The sequence below is a fragment of the Nannobrachium achirus genome (assembly GCF_963921795.1).
Source record: "Nannobrachium achirus genome assembly, chromosome: 2".
Lineage (NCBI taxonomy): Eukaryota > Metazoa > Chordata > Actinopteri > Myctophiformes > Myctophidae > Nannobrachium > Nannobrachium achirus.
The window spans coordinates 53,679,625-53,697,219 of record NC_137811.1 but is presented as its reverse complement, the minus strand read 5'-3'; the positions used below and the strand labels follow the sequence as shown (position 1 = coordinate 53,697,219).

At 42.8% G+C, this 17,595-nt stretch overlaps 1 protein-coding gene across 2 annotated transcripts in view; it reads right to left on the bottom strand.

Moving 5' to 3' along the window:
- Nucleotides 1-707: 707 nt before the first annotated feature.
- Nucleotides 708-17,595, bottom strand: part of dpys (dihydropyrimidinase) — a 31,093-nt gene continuing 14,205 nt past the window's right edge. For both annotated transcript variants that reach the window (XM_080744729.1, XM_080744730.1), the window contains exons 7-9: nt 12,997-13,139; nt 2,506-2,713; nt 708-1,743 (exon numbers count right to left, since the gene is read on the bottom strand). In XM_080744729.1, the coding sequence (XP_080600855.1) occupies nt 1,684-1,743; nt 2,506-2,713; nt 12,997-13,139 (411 nt within the window). In that variant the 3' untranslated portion in view covers nt 708-1,683. The remainder of the gene's footprint in view (nt 1,744-2,505; nt 2,714-12,996; nt 13,140-17,595) is intronic.

The following is a 17,595-nucleotide window of genomic DNA, read 5'->3' as shown; positions in this document are numbered from 1 at the left end:
GTGTAATAATACTGTAATATGAGTAATGTATGGATGAAAAGTACAATGGCAGCTGATTATTATGCTGTAGGCCCACTGTATTTATGTCTCTATTTATGGATTGACATTTATTGACAGCTTTTCAGAGGTCAACACCGGTTCAAGAGGTTTTAAGCTGCCGGGCTATTATTAGAAAACTTTAGTTACTTTGCAGATTTACATTTTTACGCCATTTGTACTTTTATTTTTAGATTTCAAAAACCATTTACTGGGCCATTTCCTTCTAAGGAGAGTACTTTCATATTGTGATAGTGTTACTTTTACTAGAGTAAAGAATGTCTTGCAGCACACTGGGGATGAGTCACACAGTGCCAGTGACCCGTGGTGCATCCTGATAGACTCACATTATGTCTAAAGGGCTGCGGGTCATACTACTGTACCGTGCCAGCATGCCACCGCAAACAGGAAGCAGCATGCTACATGATGCTGGCTGACAGCAATGCTGGCCCCCTTTTAACCACAGCAAGGAAGTTGACCTTATATGGGCAGTATCGTTACGCGTGTTAGTACTCAATATGCAAATAAGAGTCAGCTTAGGTCATCGCTGAATAAATATTGCATAACTGTTCAAGGATGACACTGTATTTTAAAAACTTTTAAACAATGTTTGATATACTGTATTTATGACAAAACAAAAAAACGTTGCAGTATATTTACTGTAGAAGTACTTTTTTATTAGTTGTATTATTTATTTTATTTTACAATTCAGTTAACACAAAAGAATAGACTAAAATGCCATTACATTCGTTCATCGCATCATCTTTACTCTTAACAGTACACCATTCACATTGAATCAAATTACATAATAAAATTAAACAAATGTGTTCAATGGCAGAGTTATTTTCCTAAAAGTTAACCATCATTGATCTGGAATCAGATCTACAAGCTCACGTTGCATCGTAACATGTTATAGGGGTCCGCGACACCAAAAATGTATGCCATGGAGACTTGAGTTCAATCATATTTTTAGTCTTTTGTCACATTGCTAAGACAATAATTTCATTACAATAAATGTACCTGCATTGATTCCGGATGGGGACCCAAATGCATTTGGGTCCCCATCCGGAATCAATGGGGGTAAATTTACTACAATCATTTTTTTGTTTCAGGAATGCGACTAATACAAACAAATATTATTGAACTCAAGGCTCCATGGCGTGAGTAATCAATAGAAAAAAAGTCATTTTGGGGGTGAACTACTCCTTTAAGTTGTATGATTTAAGATATCACATATCATAATCCATAGAACACAGAACAATCTGTAAACAATACATTAACATGAGTAACTACATTTACAGGAAGGAGGACTGGGAGGTGGAGGGATTTTTTAACCCTTACAGCTACACAACCAGTAGTAACAGCTAAACACCTAGAATGAACATAGAACAGGGAGCTGCTTAAATAGACTGCTTGAGATGCATTGTGGGTAAGAGTTAGCTTGTATAGCCAATGAGAATGAAAATGAGGTGACAGACTGCTCTGTGGGAGTGTGAATGAATTAACTTGATAACAATTTAAGAGGGGGTCCGGGGAGATGGCAACAACACATTCTGCCTTCCATATATAAAAGAACTACCGCAGGCTCAATATGTAATTTCATATAGGACCCACTGTAGACAAGCAGCTTAGTTCAGTACCATTCATTCATAAAGATATGACCTTTCCTTCATATGGCTTTCTGTCCACAGCTGTAGGTTTCCTCACCTGTAAAACAAGCACAAACAATTAAGGATGTTTTAAAGTAAACGTGGCCATTTACTTCAGTGGCTGCTATTTACGTCAACGTCCCCTCAAGTCACATTCACTTGAATAAATCTAATTTCTGATCACTTAATCACAATCAGTGAAATGAAAATAATCCACCAGCCTACTTTTACATGTTGTCCTACTGTAGCCTAGATTGTCAGTCGGGTGGGAACCTCATTTGTTTTCAAAAGTAGCAGATCGACAAGCTCAAAACACGTCGCTTCGAGCTGCTTTTTCGAGCTTGCAGATCTTCTACTCAAAAAATCTTCTACAAAAAAAAAAACAAACACAAAATGTTGTCTGCCAGCAACGATATCATATTGGTGCATTTCCTGCTAAATAAAACATCTTGGCATTAAAACTAATTACAACTAATACAACTAGGTTTCCCAAACTTTCAGCTCGAGACCCAAAAAATAAATTTGGTGTCTCCCCAGGATCCACAAAGACATTATAAATTAACCACTTGACACCCGATAGTGGAATAGTGGAATAGTTTCTATTACTCTTGAACATTTCTGCATTTTTAACATGTTTAAAATGTCTCTTTTAAATGTCTTAAAAATATAAGTATTATTATTTTTTATAATAAATACATGCAACTCAAAAATGGCTCCTGACTGTATTGTTTGGGAGCCCCTGCATTAGAGGGTTGGTATGACAATTAATGACTAAAACATGGAGGATATTGAAGTGATACATTACTGTAGGAGGACTGACCTGATCACGCTGCTTGATTCTTTTATACACAAAGTGGGAGAAGGGCTGTCGGTGAATGAACCTGCCGTGGCCTGCTGTTGCCTTCAGCTGTCCATCCTCATACACCACCTTCCCCCTGGAGATGGTGACCACAGGGACACCATGACACTCCATGCCCTCAAAGATGTTGTAATCCACAGCCTGGTGGTGGGTCTGGGCTGAGATCTTCCTGCACGCACGCACGCACGCACGCACGCACGCACGGACGGCACACACACACACACACACACACACACACACACACACACACACACACACACACACACACACACACACACACACACACACACACACACACACACACACACACACATGTTCATGAGTCTGAATTCAGGCAACATTGGCATGTACTGCATTTACATGGGAAAATTAATAAATGCATGTATGTACCGGTATGTCTAATACTGCACAGTAGGTGTCACAGAAAGGTGCCATTTTTCTTTACCCTAATGCAGAAACGCAGGACTCAGAGAAACGGAGGAAACCAAGGAGGATTTCTAATACTGCAAATACAATACAAGCTCACAAGCACACTGGACACCAAGCTAAAACACTAAACATCACTCTAACGTAACAGAACAGAACTAACTGGGCAAAGTCACCACATGGCACAACGCACAATGGGAAGGGCACAGGGCAGGGGCAGACGCCAAGAAGTACTGTGATTAACTCAGATTAATTTAAGGAAATGTAGCAATACCGCATTATAGTAACACTCTGTTAAAAGTAAAAGGCCTGTTTTCAACATATTACGTGAGTAAAAGTACAAAGGTATTGTCATTATCTGACTGAATTATAGTGGAGTAGAGGCTGAAGTATCAAGTATCCAAAAAATGGAAATACTAAATTAAAGTAAAGTAAAGTACTCAAGTACTGCACTTTCCACCACAGCTCAAGTGCTCTAGTCTAAAAAGCTTGCAAAGCACATACTGTAACCTTCTGTCAGTTAATAAAATGCCACTTATTATATATTTTTACAGTGGTTTATTGGATTATTGTTGTGGCATCTATCTTAGAAATGCTGCATAAGCACAATAAAACAATATCACGACTCAGTCTAATAAAACACAGCCGTATGAGGCTGGACTGTGCTGCTGAATATAAATGAGTTTGAATGAAAAGATGACAGTTTTTCAAAGAAAGACGTTTGAAAAAGATAAGTTTCACTGTAAATAGTCTTAGACTAAAAGAGTAACTTGTAATAATAAAACATATAAAACATATAGTATAACATATACAAATAAAGAAAAATACTATTTTACAAGAATGTCATACTATTCTGATAAACAAAATGTGAATAAGGATTTACATTTTTTTTAAAGTTAAATTTCCACAAAGTAATGTCATGTACTACATGAAGTTCAAGTTGTTTCTGTGTCTGTGGCTGACAGTGTATGGACTGGACATGCCCTACGATGCCTGACGATTATGTCCATATACAGGCAATTATGGAGGTCCAGAACCACTGATCCGTCCCATATGAACTTCATGTGGCCATAACCATACATTGGGCATGCCCAGTGTGGCCATGACCATGGATATTTTGGCCTTAGGCTGCTTCTAGAGGAAAGGCAACGGTGTCATTTACTATGTTTCATCTACTTCTTGGAATATGCTGCAATTTAAGAAAGTCAAGCTAAAAGAACACATGCAGAAAGCATATTTTGTGCTCCACTACAGTAAAACTGTCTAATGGAATAGGTGGTGTCCATGGACCCTCAGGGTCCTTACAGTCTGTATCTGAGGAGTGTACCAATGGAACAATTATGTGTCCAAATTTGGTTCCATTTGTACACTGAGTTATGTGGATCCTTGAAATTAAAGAGCAGAGGAAACCATGCAAGGCACCAACCTGCTCATCGGGAGCAGTTAGGGGTTCAGTGTCTTGCTCAAGTTAGCAGTTAGGGGTTCAGTGTCTTGCTCAAGTTAGCAGCTAGGGGTTTAGGGCTCTATTATGATCCAGGTCTTATGCCTTATGCCTTAACTTCTTTGCCTTTTTTTACTATATATCAGTGATGTCATTACGTGCGCATCCCGCATCAAAAACTCATTCAAGTCGCCCAGGGACTCATTCATGTCATGGTCCTGGGGTCCCGGGGATGCGCCTCCATTGGAGTCCATGTTAAAATAATTTACTTCTTCTACTTAAGTTGCTATATTAGTTTAGATAGTTTAATTCTTTTTTTTATGTATTGTGTAAGATAAACACTGTAAAGATTTATTATCAGTTAAACCTGGAACAGCTAAAAACTATTTTCACTAGTGGTTCCCAAAGTGGGGTCCTGGGTCCTTGAGGGAGTTCCAGGGGGTCCCCAGATAAATGATAGTTAGGAACCAAATAGAACTTTATGGGTCTTTAACTCGGTGAACAAATGGAACCAAATGGACCTGTTCCATTTGTACTCTAGTATTTTAACATTTAATATAAATTGGGGTCCCAGTGATATATATAATTAAATGGGTGTCTGTAGCCTAGTGTATTTAGAAATCCTAGTTCTAAGTTCAAACATTAGCCAAATTGTAAAATAAATATAAGAAATAGGCAAACATTTTGAAAATAGCCGATCTACAAGCTCACAGCGCTCAAAAACATTGTATTGAGGACTCATAAAACCTTTCTGGGACCCATTTGAATGACAACCTGTGGGTCTCGGGAGTCGGGACCCATTACATTGAAAACCTAGTAACATCACTGATATATACAAGTTTTTAAAAATATTTAAAATTGCTGATCTGCAAGCTCACAACGTGCAGATGTAGATCAGCATTTGAAGTATTTAAAAATGTTTTTCAAAATAGTAAAACAAAGGCAAAGAAGTTAAGGCATAAGGCATAAGACCTGGATCATAATAGAGCCCTTAGTGTCTTGCTCAAGGACACTTCAACAGTAACCAGGGATCGAACCTGGAATCTTAATTCCCAAGCAGCTGCTCTACCTCCTGAGTCAGCTGTTGCCCCAATGTTGTGTGATTTTTTTTTTTTACATGCATGGGGCTCTTTGCGTGTGTGTGTGTGTGTGTGTGTGTGTGTGTGTGTGTGTGTGTGTGTGTGTGTGTGTGTGTGTGAGTCGTGAGAGAGAGAGAGTGAGAGAGAGGAGGGAGAGAGAGAGAGAAAGAGGGGGAGAGAAAGAGAGAGTGTGAGTGTGAGAGAGAGAAAGAGGCGTAGAGGGAGAGAGAGAGAGAGAGGGGGGAGAGAGAGAGAAAGAGAGAGAGAGAGAGAGAGAGAGAGAGAGAGAGAGAGAGAGAGAGAGAGAGAGAGAGAGAGAGAGAGAGAGAGAGAGAGAAGCAGAGTTAATGAAGTGGACTGTGAGGCTGCAGATGGATGTTATTGTTTCTGTTTGTCCCAAATACATATTTTATCATCTTGTCTTGAATGGAGAATAAACTACAATGCAAGTCGACATTTAGCTCAGGCTGTGTGTGCGTACTGGGTCGAGAGAGCATGGGATATATAATGGGAGAGAGAGAGAGAGAGAGAGAGAGAGAGAGAGAGAGAGAGAGAGAGAGAGAGAGAGAGATTCTGTGCGTGGTGTGCAGTGAAGCTGCCGAAGCAAAAGCTCAATGAACAAGACGTTTCATAAGAGCAATGTTGGCATAACTATGAGATGATCTGAAAAATAGATATTCTCACATGTATTTAGTATCCAACTGCATTGCCAGTTGCCAAGTAGTAGTAGTAGTAACTGCTTTCAGTATGTTGTGTGCATGCATAGAGAGAGAGAGAGAGAGAGAGAGAGAGAGAGAGAGAGAGAGAGAGAGAGAGAGAGAGACACACGCACGCACGCACGCACACACGCACGCACGCACGCACGCACGCACGCACGCACGCACACACACACACACACACACACACACACACACACACACACACACACACACACACACACACACACACACACACACACACAGATAGACACAAAGACAGGCAGGCAGGCAGGCAGGCAGGCAGACAGACAGACAGACAGACAGACAGACAGACAGACAGACAGACAGACAGACAGGCAGGCAGGCAGGCAGGCAGGCAGGCAGGCAGGCAGGCAGACAGACAGACAGACAGACAGACAGACAGACAGACAGACAGACAGACAGACAGACAGACAGACAGACAGACAGACAGACTCTTCTATTTTATTGCCCAGCCTGTTAAAGGGAATTCTATAATGTGCTTTTAGTTTAATCATTTGTATGTTTAAAGTGTGTACATTTGTCTTGCCATTAAAGATAGCTCATTATATTATTTGTGTCAGTATGACCTTAAACCTGAACTGTGTTCATCAACTTGAGATGAGATCATATTATGCAACATTGTGCTACCCAGGTACAGGTACAAGATACACAGGACCCTTTTCTTTGATGTCTCTCTTTCTCCCCTTTGAGGGGAGTAACTTCGCGTCTTTTACTTTTCAAAAATAACTCTGACTATCAGATCTTTTAATTACAAGGTTAAAATAACAGATTTAACACAGCCCTAGTAAGAAAAGTCATGTGATGGTACTTAACCATTATGTTAATCATTTATTTTTATTTTTTTCCCCAGCAGTGTTATGGTATTCTAGGGTAAAAGGCACTTAAATTACTTAGTTTTGACCTGGGTTTGAATTTGAAGGCAACCATCTTTCATGGACTAAGGGAGGAACTTCTCACCTTTCCTATAATGTCCTATATCGTTGGTTGGATTCCTCTGCAGGTCATCTATCTCCTCTATCCTTTGCTCTGCTCTTTCTCTACTGCCCTACAATGACAAAATAAATTAACCGAAGTTACGCAAAAATACATTAAATAAAGGTATATTATAATATGGTGTTAAAGACTTGTATGTACTGTCAAAACAATAGCTTATATTATACGAAGAGAGTCTACCTTTATGAACTTTAGCCTATGAAAATAGGCAAACATGCAAAAAATGACATTTACCTGTATCTATATTTCTATTTGTGTATTTAACTACATACCTACAGTACATACATTTCTTTTCTGGTTATGCTTGAATTTATTTCGTTTTATTTATTCAGATTGAGATACTGAGTTTCGCCCTGGTCATTGCTTCACAATTTAGTTTTTCTTATGCTTGCGGACGGAAATGACAAATAAAGAAAATCTTGAATTCACTTATTGATCCTCTTTACTGTTGATACTGTACATGCATAACTACTATTATGTTGAGACGTGGTGTGGGCTTGTAAATTGGCTATTTGGAGGGACTGGGGTCGTAAGAAAACAAAAAATAAACATTAGGCAAACAAAAAAATATATAAACAAACAAACAGCTGTACTACCGCGTCGCCTAAATATGAAACAGGACACTAGCGGCAGAGGTTTGTTACGTTGTATAGTTATGTAATCACAGTTTTATGGCCTCAGGCCCCAGATGCTGAGTGATGCAATCGTTAGGTCAATTAATTATGCTCTTTCACAAATGACTTCACAGCCTCAACAATCAAACATGAAGTGCTCCCGAGCTTGCAAAAACACATTAGAATGTCAGCAAACATGTAGTGCACTATAGGCTTACATGCAGGCATGACATTCGTCTTCGGTGACCGGCGGAAACATTTTTTTGTACAAAACAGTTCCTTTTTACATTTTTTAAATAATGAAAATAGCTGATTTACAAGCTCACAACATGTCACAGATACGTTGTGAGCTCGTAGATCTGCTATTTTCACTGATTTTGTGTACACACACACACTCATGTATACTCAAAGTAGGGTATTCATTTGATAAACATAAAAAGTTGAAATATTGAGATACAAGGTTTCTGCCCAACAGCGACTAATAAGATATGTGACCAATAGCACACAAATGCTCTTGGCAGATGCACCCCAAACACCACATGCACATGCACGTGCGCGCGCGCGCGCGCACACACACACACACACACACACACACACACACACACACACACACACACACACACACACACACACACACACACACACACACACACACACACACACCCTAATAATCATATTTTAACTGGGCCCCCCCCACCCTGACGAGCGCTAAGAGTTGAGGCATTACATTTTGTATGACACGGTTCTCTTGTGAAAATAGCTGATCTTCAAGCTCGCAGAGCCTCGCGTTGCGAGGCGTTGTGAGCATGTAGATCGTCTATTTTCACAATTTCTGGCTCTAATATTTGACAATTTGACCAATGTTTAATTTGTCATTTTAGAGGTATCAAAAAGTCCTTAAATTGTCACTTTAGAAATGTGTAGATACCCTCTATACACATAAACCTTATGTTGGTTTGTTGACTGTTGAGTGAGAAAATAATGTTGCACATTAAGTTAATCATCTGGGGGCCCCCCACAATAATTTGGGGACCACCCTGGGGGTCCCTGACCCACAGGTTGAGAACCACTGCACTAGACTAGAGTGTGCCTTGTTTTTGCCACCAAGGGCAAAAGGCCCTTGAGAGAGTTCAAACAAACACTGGTGGACAATGTATTCAATCACAGTACTTGAGTCAAAAGTACAGATACTCCTGGTCAAATATTACACAACTACAAGTAAGTTTTTGTAAAACATAAATAAAAAGCATATCAAAATTGGTTTGAAAATCATGAGAAATAATCTGTAGTTTTTCTGCTAATGCTGGGGTCCACAAAATTGTACCCCATGGGCAGAAGACTGGTGTAGTTAGGAATACCCAACCCATTCTCACCCCCTTTGCTTCACCCTCCCGACGCCGTGTCTTTCTTTCCTTTGCTTCACCCCTGTGAAGTTTTGGGAGTGACTATTGCGTCTAGGGTGCGACGGAGACGGAGAGTTTTTGGACGAGACAGAGTCTTAGTACGCATGCGCCGACATGTGTTTACTGGAAGATTTTTCACTGACGGCCGTCACGGGGAATCGAACCCCAGTCTCTGGATTTGTATCTCAATGCTCTACCGACTGAGCTAACGAGAGTGACTGGGAAGTACCTTTTTTTTTGTGCTTTTATCTTTGACAAAACGTGAAATGATAACGTAGTCCCTTCTTTGAGCCACATTCGGAGGCGGAAGCAGTCCCCTGGTCAAGATTTACTATTCTGTCCATAACGGCACGTAATTCGGTAACGCGGCTGAGTCGGCTCATGCGGCGTTCCCACCGCTCGTCGCGGCAACTCGGCTCGCTATCGCTCGCCTCGGTGGCGACTCACGGGGGTCATCGCCGCCTGAGACGGCGCCGCTCCGTCGTTTATAGTGGCGTGAACGGTAGCGACGGGTGGCTGGTAAACCAAGAAGCCTTCAGAGCGGTATCGAATCCCGCATCAGGAACTACTTTTTTTTCTTTCTTCTTAGACCACCCAATGCGTCTGTCCCTTGAGACATTAGGCAATCCGTCCGCGTCTATGGTGAGAAGCATTCGGTATTTAAGATCGCGTCAGTTGTATGACGCAATAGGGGTGAGAACCTGTTGGAATACCATCAGTGACTCCGCTGAGAAGTGTGTCATCAGGTGAGGTGTTGTTAAGCCCAGCCCAGAAAAACTTCTCTCAGCTGGAAATGCCCAAAACAGGGCATTTCCTGTTTACGGGCTCTTTAAGTACAGTACGCTATTGTTGAATCCGTAGGAGACGGTGGGGGAAGGAGCGCTTCTTTTCCCTTCACCAGCGTTGGTATGTTATAGCTACTCACCAGCGTCAGGGATACTGAGGTTAGGTTTATGGTTAGGGTTAGCTTTAGGCATAGTTTTACTGAGGTTAGGGTTAGGTCTATGCATAGAGGTTATTGGTTAACATTCACCTGCGCGGTCCAAGTGACCACAGCCGAGCGCTCCAGACCTCTGCTCCAGCCAATCACAAACCACGCCTTCTAATTTATTCAACCCAGTCTCCTACGGATTCCATTATCGCGTACAGTACTCAAGTAAAAGTACTGCCTGCCACCACGGGTAAAAGGTCTGAGAGTTAAACAAAATTATATCGTTTTAGCCTCCTTCTATCCACTGCTGTTGTATAATTCAGTAGGTTCTCAGCACAAGCTTTCTTTAGTTTTACCACTGAATTAATCTAAAGCCAATTACACCACTTCATGTTCACCCCCGTAGTTCACGTCAACCGTTACTGATTTGCATGGAAGGATTTAACCTAGATTCTACACAGGAAAGAGAACAGTGCGTGTGGTTATATAAGCCTGGCTGCTATAGAATGCAAACTCCCTTATTAGGACTGATGTGCAGACTGATACTGTCTGCACTGATGTGCAGACAGTATGCACCACTGTGCAGCAGCAATGCATATTGTGTGTGTGTGTGTGTGTGTGTGTGTGTGTGTGTGTGTGTGTGTGTGTGTGTGTGTGTGTGTGTGTGTGTGTGTGTGTGTGTGTGTGTGTGTGTGTGTGTGTGTGTGTGTGTGTGTGTGTGTTATAGATAGGTAGTCAGAAAGACAGACAGACAGACAGACAGACAGACAGACAGACAGACAGACAGACAGACAGACAGACAGACAGACAGACAGACAGACAGACAGACAGACAGACAGACAGACAGACAGACAGACAGACAGAGAGAGGGACAGAGACATTGAGAAAGAAAGAGCAAACACACATACACACACACACACACACACACACACACACACACACACACACACACACACACACACACACACACACACACACACACACAGTCAGTCAGTCACACACACACACACACACAGTCAGTCACACACACACACAGTCAGTCACACACACACACACACACACACAGTCAGTCACACACACACACACACACACACACACACACACACACACACACACACACACACACACACACACACACACACACACACACACACACACACACACACACACACACAGCTAATTCAGTTGTCATAGCTCATAGCAGAACTGCAGTAAAGAGGAAACAAAGACACAGTTTATAGTCCCAGCAAAAGTAGTTAACATTGCATCAATCATTTTAACCACCTTATCAATGTTGGCTATTAAAAAATAGCAGATCTACAAGCTCGCAGCGCGTCACTTTGTGCTTAAAAAGAACTTCTGGGAACTCAGATTACTTCGTGCCTAATCTCTCAAGAACAAACTCTCTGATGAGAAAAGGGAAAAGGAACTTTTTTTGACGATGGCTAGCCAGATTGCTTCGTGCCGTACTGAGTGATGTGCCAAACCCAGTTCCTGTTTCTACACAGGAGGTGGCGCCCCCAGAGAGACATGTTTTTAATTGAATGGATTCCCAGATTTACTTGAGAGTAACTTTGCTCATGTATTTATCTCAGCTTAGGGTGGGATTCTGTAACAACACTGTGATTGCAGTGATGTTTTCCTATGACCGTACCTCACAGTACTTGACTGCTGTAACTTAACTGCTGTGCTGCCTCTGGTGCCTGAATTTATTCTATTCTATTCTATTCTATTCTATTCTATTCTATTCTATTCTATTCTATTCTAATGTTTCCTTCCTGGAAGACAGGCTTTCATGGTTGCTCAGTGTGTCAACAGCACCATCTGCAGGTGAGTGCGCTGATAGCAGCATTATAAGTGACCAGGCTATGATTGCTATTTATCCACATGAACCCTAACATAACTATTCTGGCCCGTGGTGGAAGAAGTACTTCCGACTTCAGCAATACCACAACGTAGAAACACTCAGTTAAAAGTACCAAACACTTTCAAGATTTTTCAAGATGGGGAACATGGGGTCGGGGGATCCTTGAAATGAAAAGGGTTGATAACCACTGAATCAAACTACAGCACAATGGAACCCCAACCTACACGCCCAGTGTTCATTTAACTGAGGTGAGGTTCCATCCGTACATTCTCAGAGTTACAGTCCCGTTGGACCCCTGGTCGGCCCTGGACCCAACGTTGAGAGACGATGCAGTATAGTCAGGGGCGTCACAAGGGGTAGGAAAGTGGGACTGAGTTACCAGGGCCCAAGGTGGAGGGGCCCTAGTAACTTTAGCTATTGAAAAATAGCAGATATACAAGCTCACAGCGCGGCACCGAGTGCGCGCGCTGCGAGCTTGTAGATCTGCTATTTTTGAAAAGTCGTGAAAATGTGTGCAAATCTTTGAATATGTATTTTTTTTTAAGCGAACATTTGTAACTCATAAATTTTGCTTTCGGGGGGGGGGGGGGGGGTCCCTGGAACTAAATATTTTGAGATGGCGGTCCGTGGCCAAATTCATATAATTTTGGGAGTCCTTCACATGAAAAAGTTTGAGCATGACTGACATGGAAACATGGGTTTCTTGCACACATTTTCACAATTTCTCAAAAATAGCAGATCTACAAGCTCGCAGCGCGGCACTCGGTGCCGCGCTGTGAGCTTGTATATCTGCTATTTTTCAATAGTTAACATTCATGGGGGGCCCGCAGTGGATCCTTGTACCCGGGGCCCAGAATTTGGCGCCCCTGACGCCCCTGTGTACAGTACACATAAAACTCTATATTTCAAAGGGTATCTGTGAGTTTTGCTGAAAGTGACCCGAGCCCCAGGTCCTGACCTTGTCGACTTGGGGTCCCATATAACCACGTCAGCGTCGGAGCCCTTGGCGATGCGGCCTTTCTGGGGGTAGAAGTTGAAGATTTTCGCCGCGTTGCTGCTCGTGACGGCCACAAATCGATTCTCGTCCATTTTGCCACTGTGCTGAGGAGAGAGAAACGTTCACAGAAACGTCAACTTTCACTGTGGTGCCACGGTGAGTGAGTGACAACAAAATACACGCTTCAACCGAGAGGTCAATATTGTGATTGCAAGCGAATCAAGTTTCTGCCCACAGTGTCGAAAATATCGGCTCTGTCGGGTGGAAACCTCATACAGTATGTCCAAAACTGTTACTTTTCAGGATTCAAATGAACAAGTAGCAGATCTACAAGCTCTAGCTACGTTTGATGCTTTTGCATGACGCTATAGTAGGGCATTAATTTACAAAATAAAAAACAAAAAAAACACAAAAAGTAAAAATATGGATATAAGAAGTTTCATGCCCGACAGCAACGATATGCTATTTGTAAGCACTGGCGCACAGTGGTGGAAAGTAACTAGGTACATTTACTTAAGTGGCCTACTGTACTTAGGTGGGACTCTCTTAACCCATTCAGGCCGGGTACACATTTTAGTGTATGGGAGGGGCTTACAGTACATGTACAGTATATAGAAACATATTTGTTTTTGTAGGCTAATTTCTGATTTGGGTTAAAGGTCCTCAAACCTCACAGTGTAACCAAGGGTGATCGAACCTTTTACGTTCAAGTTCCTAAACGCTGGAATGTCCTACCCGAGTCTATTCAGCGAGCTGATACTATCCTTTAAATCACTTCTAATGCACCCATCCATGTTATATAACCTCCATTTTCCTTTCTTACTGTACTGTATATAGGCTAATAGCCCTCTTTTCATGTCAAATTATTTTATCAGCTTTTACCCATCGAATTCATTTTCTTTTCTTCTTCTTTATTGTGTAATCTTTCTGTGCAGCACCTAGTGACTTCTGTTTAGAAAAGTGCTATATAAATAGTTATTAAAATTTGTATTATTATTATTATTATTATTACAATTGATGTCCAATGTCTATCTTTTAAATGTCCATTAAAAAAATCTATAGCTACAAGAAGTTAATTTGTAGATTTTCGTTATCAGCGTATTTATACTTCAAAAATAGCCGATCTACAAGCTCACAGTGTGTCGCAATTTGAGTACTTTTACTTTGTATTGAAGCCAATACTTTGGTACTTTTGAGCTTTTTTTTCGGTACTTCTTCCACTATTGCTAGCACAGTACTGTACGTTCTTCTAAAGGCCTTGTGGTCACTTACTGGGCTTAAATAAGCTCCACACAAGGGGAAAGACGCTTTGACTCAAACTTTCCTTTCTTTGGTTTTTCTCCATTTTCTGCCCCAATTGACTTGTTTCCAATTCACAGTGTCCACTGCAGTCCCTGCAGTACATGCTAACAAAATGTTCTCTAAGTCAATGCAGTTCAAAATGTCTCCCTGACAATCTTAGCTCTCAATATAGTGGCAATAGAAATGTATGTAAAAGTGACACAGAATTACAAGAATGTATAAAAAAAAACTTGGTTTGCTAAAGTATTCAAACTTGCCTCGCTTTGTATAACTGGTTAAAACCAGTTCAGCATCAGCATCCATGGCATGATAATGCATAACTTTTATATTACAGTTATTTTCATCCAGAATGTCTCTAATTTTACATCTGCAATCATTATATGATTTTAGTCTTTGGGTTGTTTTGTGATGACGAAGATACTTTCCAGCATAGTGACATGCAGAACAAACTGTCTGGTTTACATAGAAGTCAGTCAATTATCTTTCACATATTTATTGCGACCGAAGGTCGCAGTATACCATGCGAAATGTCGCAGCTTGTCTCCGTCTGTCTGTCTGTCTGTCTGTCTGTCTGTCTGTCTGTCTGTCTGTGTCAGTCAGTCAGTCAGTCAGTCAGTCAGTCAGTCAGTCAGTCAGTCAGTCAGTCAGTCAGTAAGTACACATTGTTACAGTCTATTGGTTCCCTTGTCACAGTGACATCACTCTGACTGACATCATGCTCTGATGTCACTGTTCAGGAGAACCACTCTTAACAGAATGGGTTTGCTGCTCTGACATCACACTCTGGCTTCATGTCCCTTTAATGCCCATATATTTTATGCCCATATATAGTCGACAATGTGATGTCAGAACATGCCCATATATGGGCATTCCCAGATCACACTGGCAAATTAATTATATCCTTGTCCGTTTTATGCCCATATATGGAGATCCCTGTCCTAGTGTCATCAATATTAAGGGCATATCTGGGAATGCCCATATAAGGGCATTCTGACATGCCCATATATGGGCATTCCCAGATCACACTTGCAAATGAATTATGTCCTTGTCCGTTCTATGCCTATATATGGAGATCCCTGTCCCGATGTCATCAATATTAAGGGCATATCTGGGAATGCACATATTTTCGTAATGCCCATATATGGGCATGTTCTGCCAATCTCAACAGGCACTGTTGGCATGAGGTTGCATGTCGCCCTGAGGCGTCTTACTAGTATATATTTTATTTATTTGTTCTATATTATGTTTCATCACAATTGGGTGAAACGGTTAGGTTCCGTACGGAACCCTTGTTCATTTAATACCGGAGGGATGACCCCCCTATGGGACAACGCCGTCTCGCGTTGCAACAGAGTAAACTCATGCACTCCCGTACGACGATTCGTCGGTAGGGCTGTCACTCAAATCGGGGGCACCGCCCCGAGTGTATAAAAGCCAGCCCATGTAACATGGCGTCCTCTAAAACCGCTTCTCTGATCGCGACATACGAACAGAGGGGCCTAAGCCGGGGGGTCATCCCTCCGGTATTAAATGAACAAGGGTTCCGTACGGAACCTAACCGTTCATTATCATACCTTCAGGATGACCCCCCTATGGGACACATAAACTCCCCGAGATGCCATAAACCGACACTCTATCTCCAACCCACCCCCCAGCAGCGAGGGGACACCGTCCGCAACGGACGTGACCCCTCCCCACCGGGAGGTCCCAGACCCACCGGGCCTGGGTGTCAGAGAGAGAGAAAGAGAGAGACCCTGACAGACCGAAATCTGCCTTATTCACTAATAACAGACAAAAGGTCTGCCTTATAAGAACACAGTAAATATAAGGGAATCCAGGGTCCCCCAATACCCCCATGGCAGCGGCATGCTGAACCCAGGGGAGGAAGAAAAAACCACCCCTTCACACCGTAGAAGGGGCAGCCGCACCTAGCACTGAATGCGCCAACGCAGATGGCGCCACCTCCAGGTGGTAGTAAGCCGCAAAGGTAGAAGGCGAAGACCAATTCGCCGCCGTACAAATCTCCATAATGGAGACACCTTTGGTCAAAGCCCAAGAGGTCGACACACCCCTAGTGCTATGGGCCTTGAGTGCCTCCGGCACTACCGAACCCGCACTAGTATAAGCCAACCTGATAGCGTCCACAATCCACCTAGACAAGGTGGGTTTGGACACCGCTTTTCGTTGACGGGCGTTGCCCATAACCACGAAAAGCTGGGACGTAGACCTGCAGCCCGCAGTCCTGTCACAGTAGGCCTTCAAGGCCCTAACCGGACAAAGACAGTGGAGACGTCTGTCCTCCTCCGAGGCAAACGGAGGAGGGTGAAAAGCCGTTAAGACAACCGGCTCCTTAGGAACCACCTGGTTCTTGGGAATAAACTGCAAATGCGGTTTAAGAAGAACCTTAGAATCCTCATTAAGGAACCTCATACATTCAGGACTCACCGAGAGAGCCTGAAGGTCGCTCACCCTTTTTGCCGTAGACAAGGCAAGCAAAAGAGCAGTCTTGAGACTTAAATGTGACAAAGAAACCTTCTCCAGAGGTTCAAATGGAGCCCGACACAGGCCCTCCAAAACCACCTGCAGGTCCCACGCAGGGAACAAAGATCTAGTCACAGGTCTTAAACGGTCCACACCGTGCATGAACTTAATGACCTCAGGGACTTTAGACGGGCCTTTGCCAGACACCCCCAGGTGACAGGCATCAATAGCCGCCAAATAACCCCTTAATGTCGAGAACGCCAGACCACGGTCCAAGCGGTCTTGTAAGAACTCAGTAATGTCTTGAACAGACGCTACATGAGCTACCAAAGGTGGGTCCCGAAGTCCACACCAGTCCTCAAATGCATTCCATTTCCCCTCATAAGACGCCCTTGTAGAGGGCGCCTTAGCACTCTGAATCGTAGCCACCACTGCTGGAGAAAACCCAGCAGCTAGCAGATTCTCCCTCTCACGGGCCAAACCCAAAGATTTAGACCTTGGGGGTCGGGATGGAAGATCTCGTCCCCTGCCTGGCGGAGCAGATCCCTGAGCTGAGGGAGCTGCCACGCTGGTTTGTAGAGGAGCGGGGTGATCAAGGACCTCCATGTTCCCCTGAACGGTGCTATCAGAAGCACCTCCAGGCCGAACCTCCTGACCCTCTCCAACGTGGGAAGAATCAATTCCAGAGGTGGAAACGCATAAAGCAGGCCCTTCGGCCAAACGTTCGCGAACGCGTCCACTCCCAAAGGGGAGGGCCCCTTCACTGCAAAGTAAAGA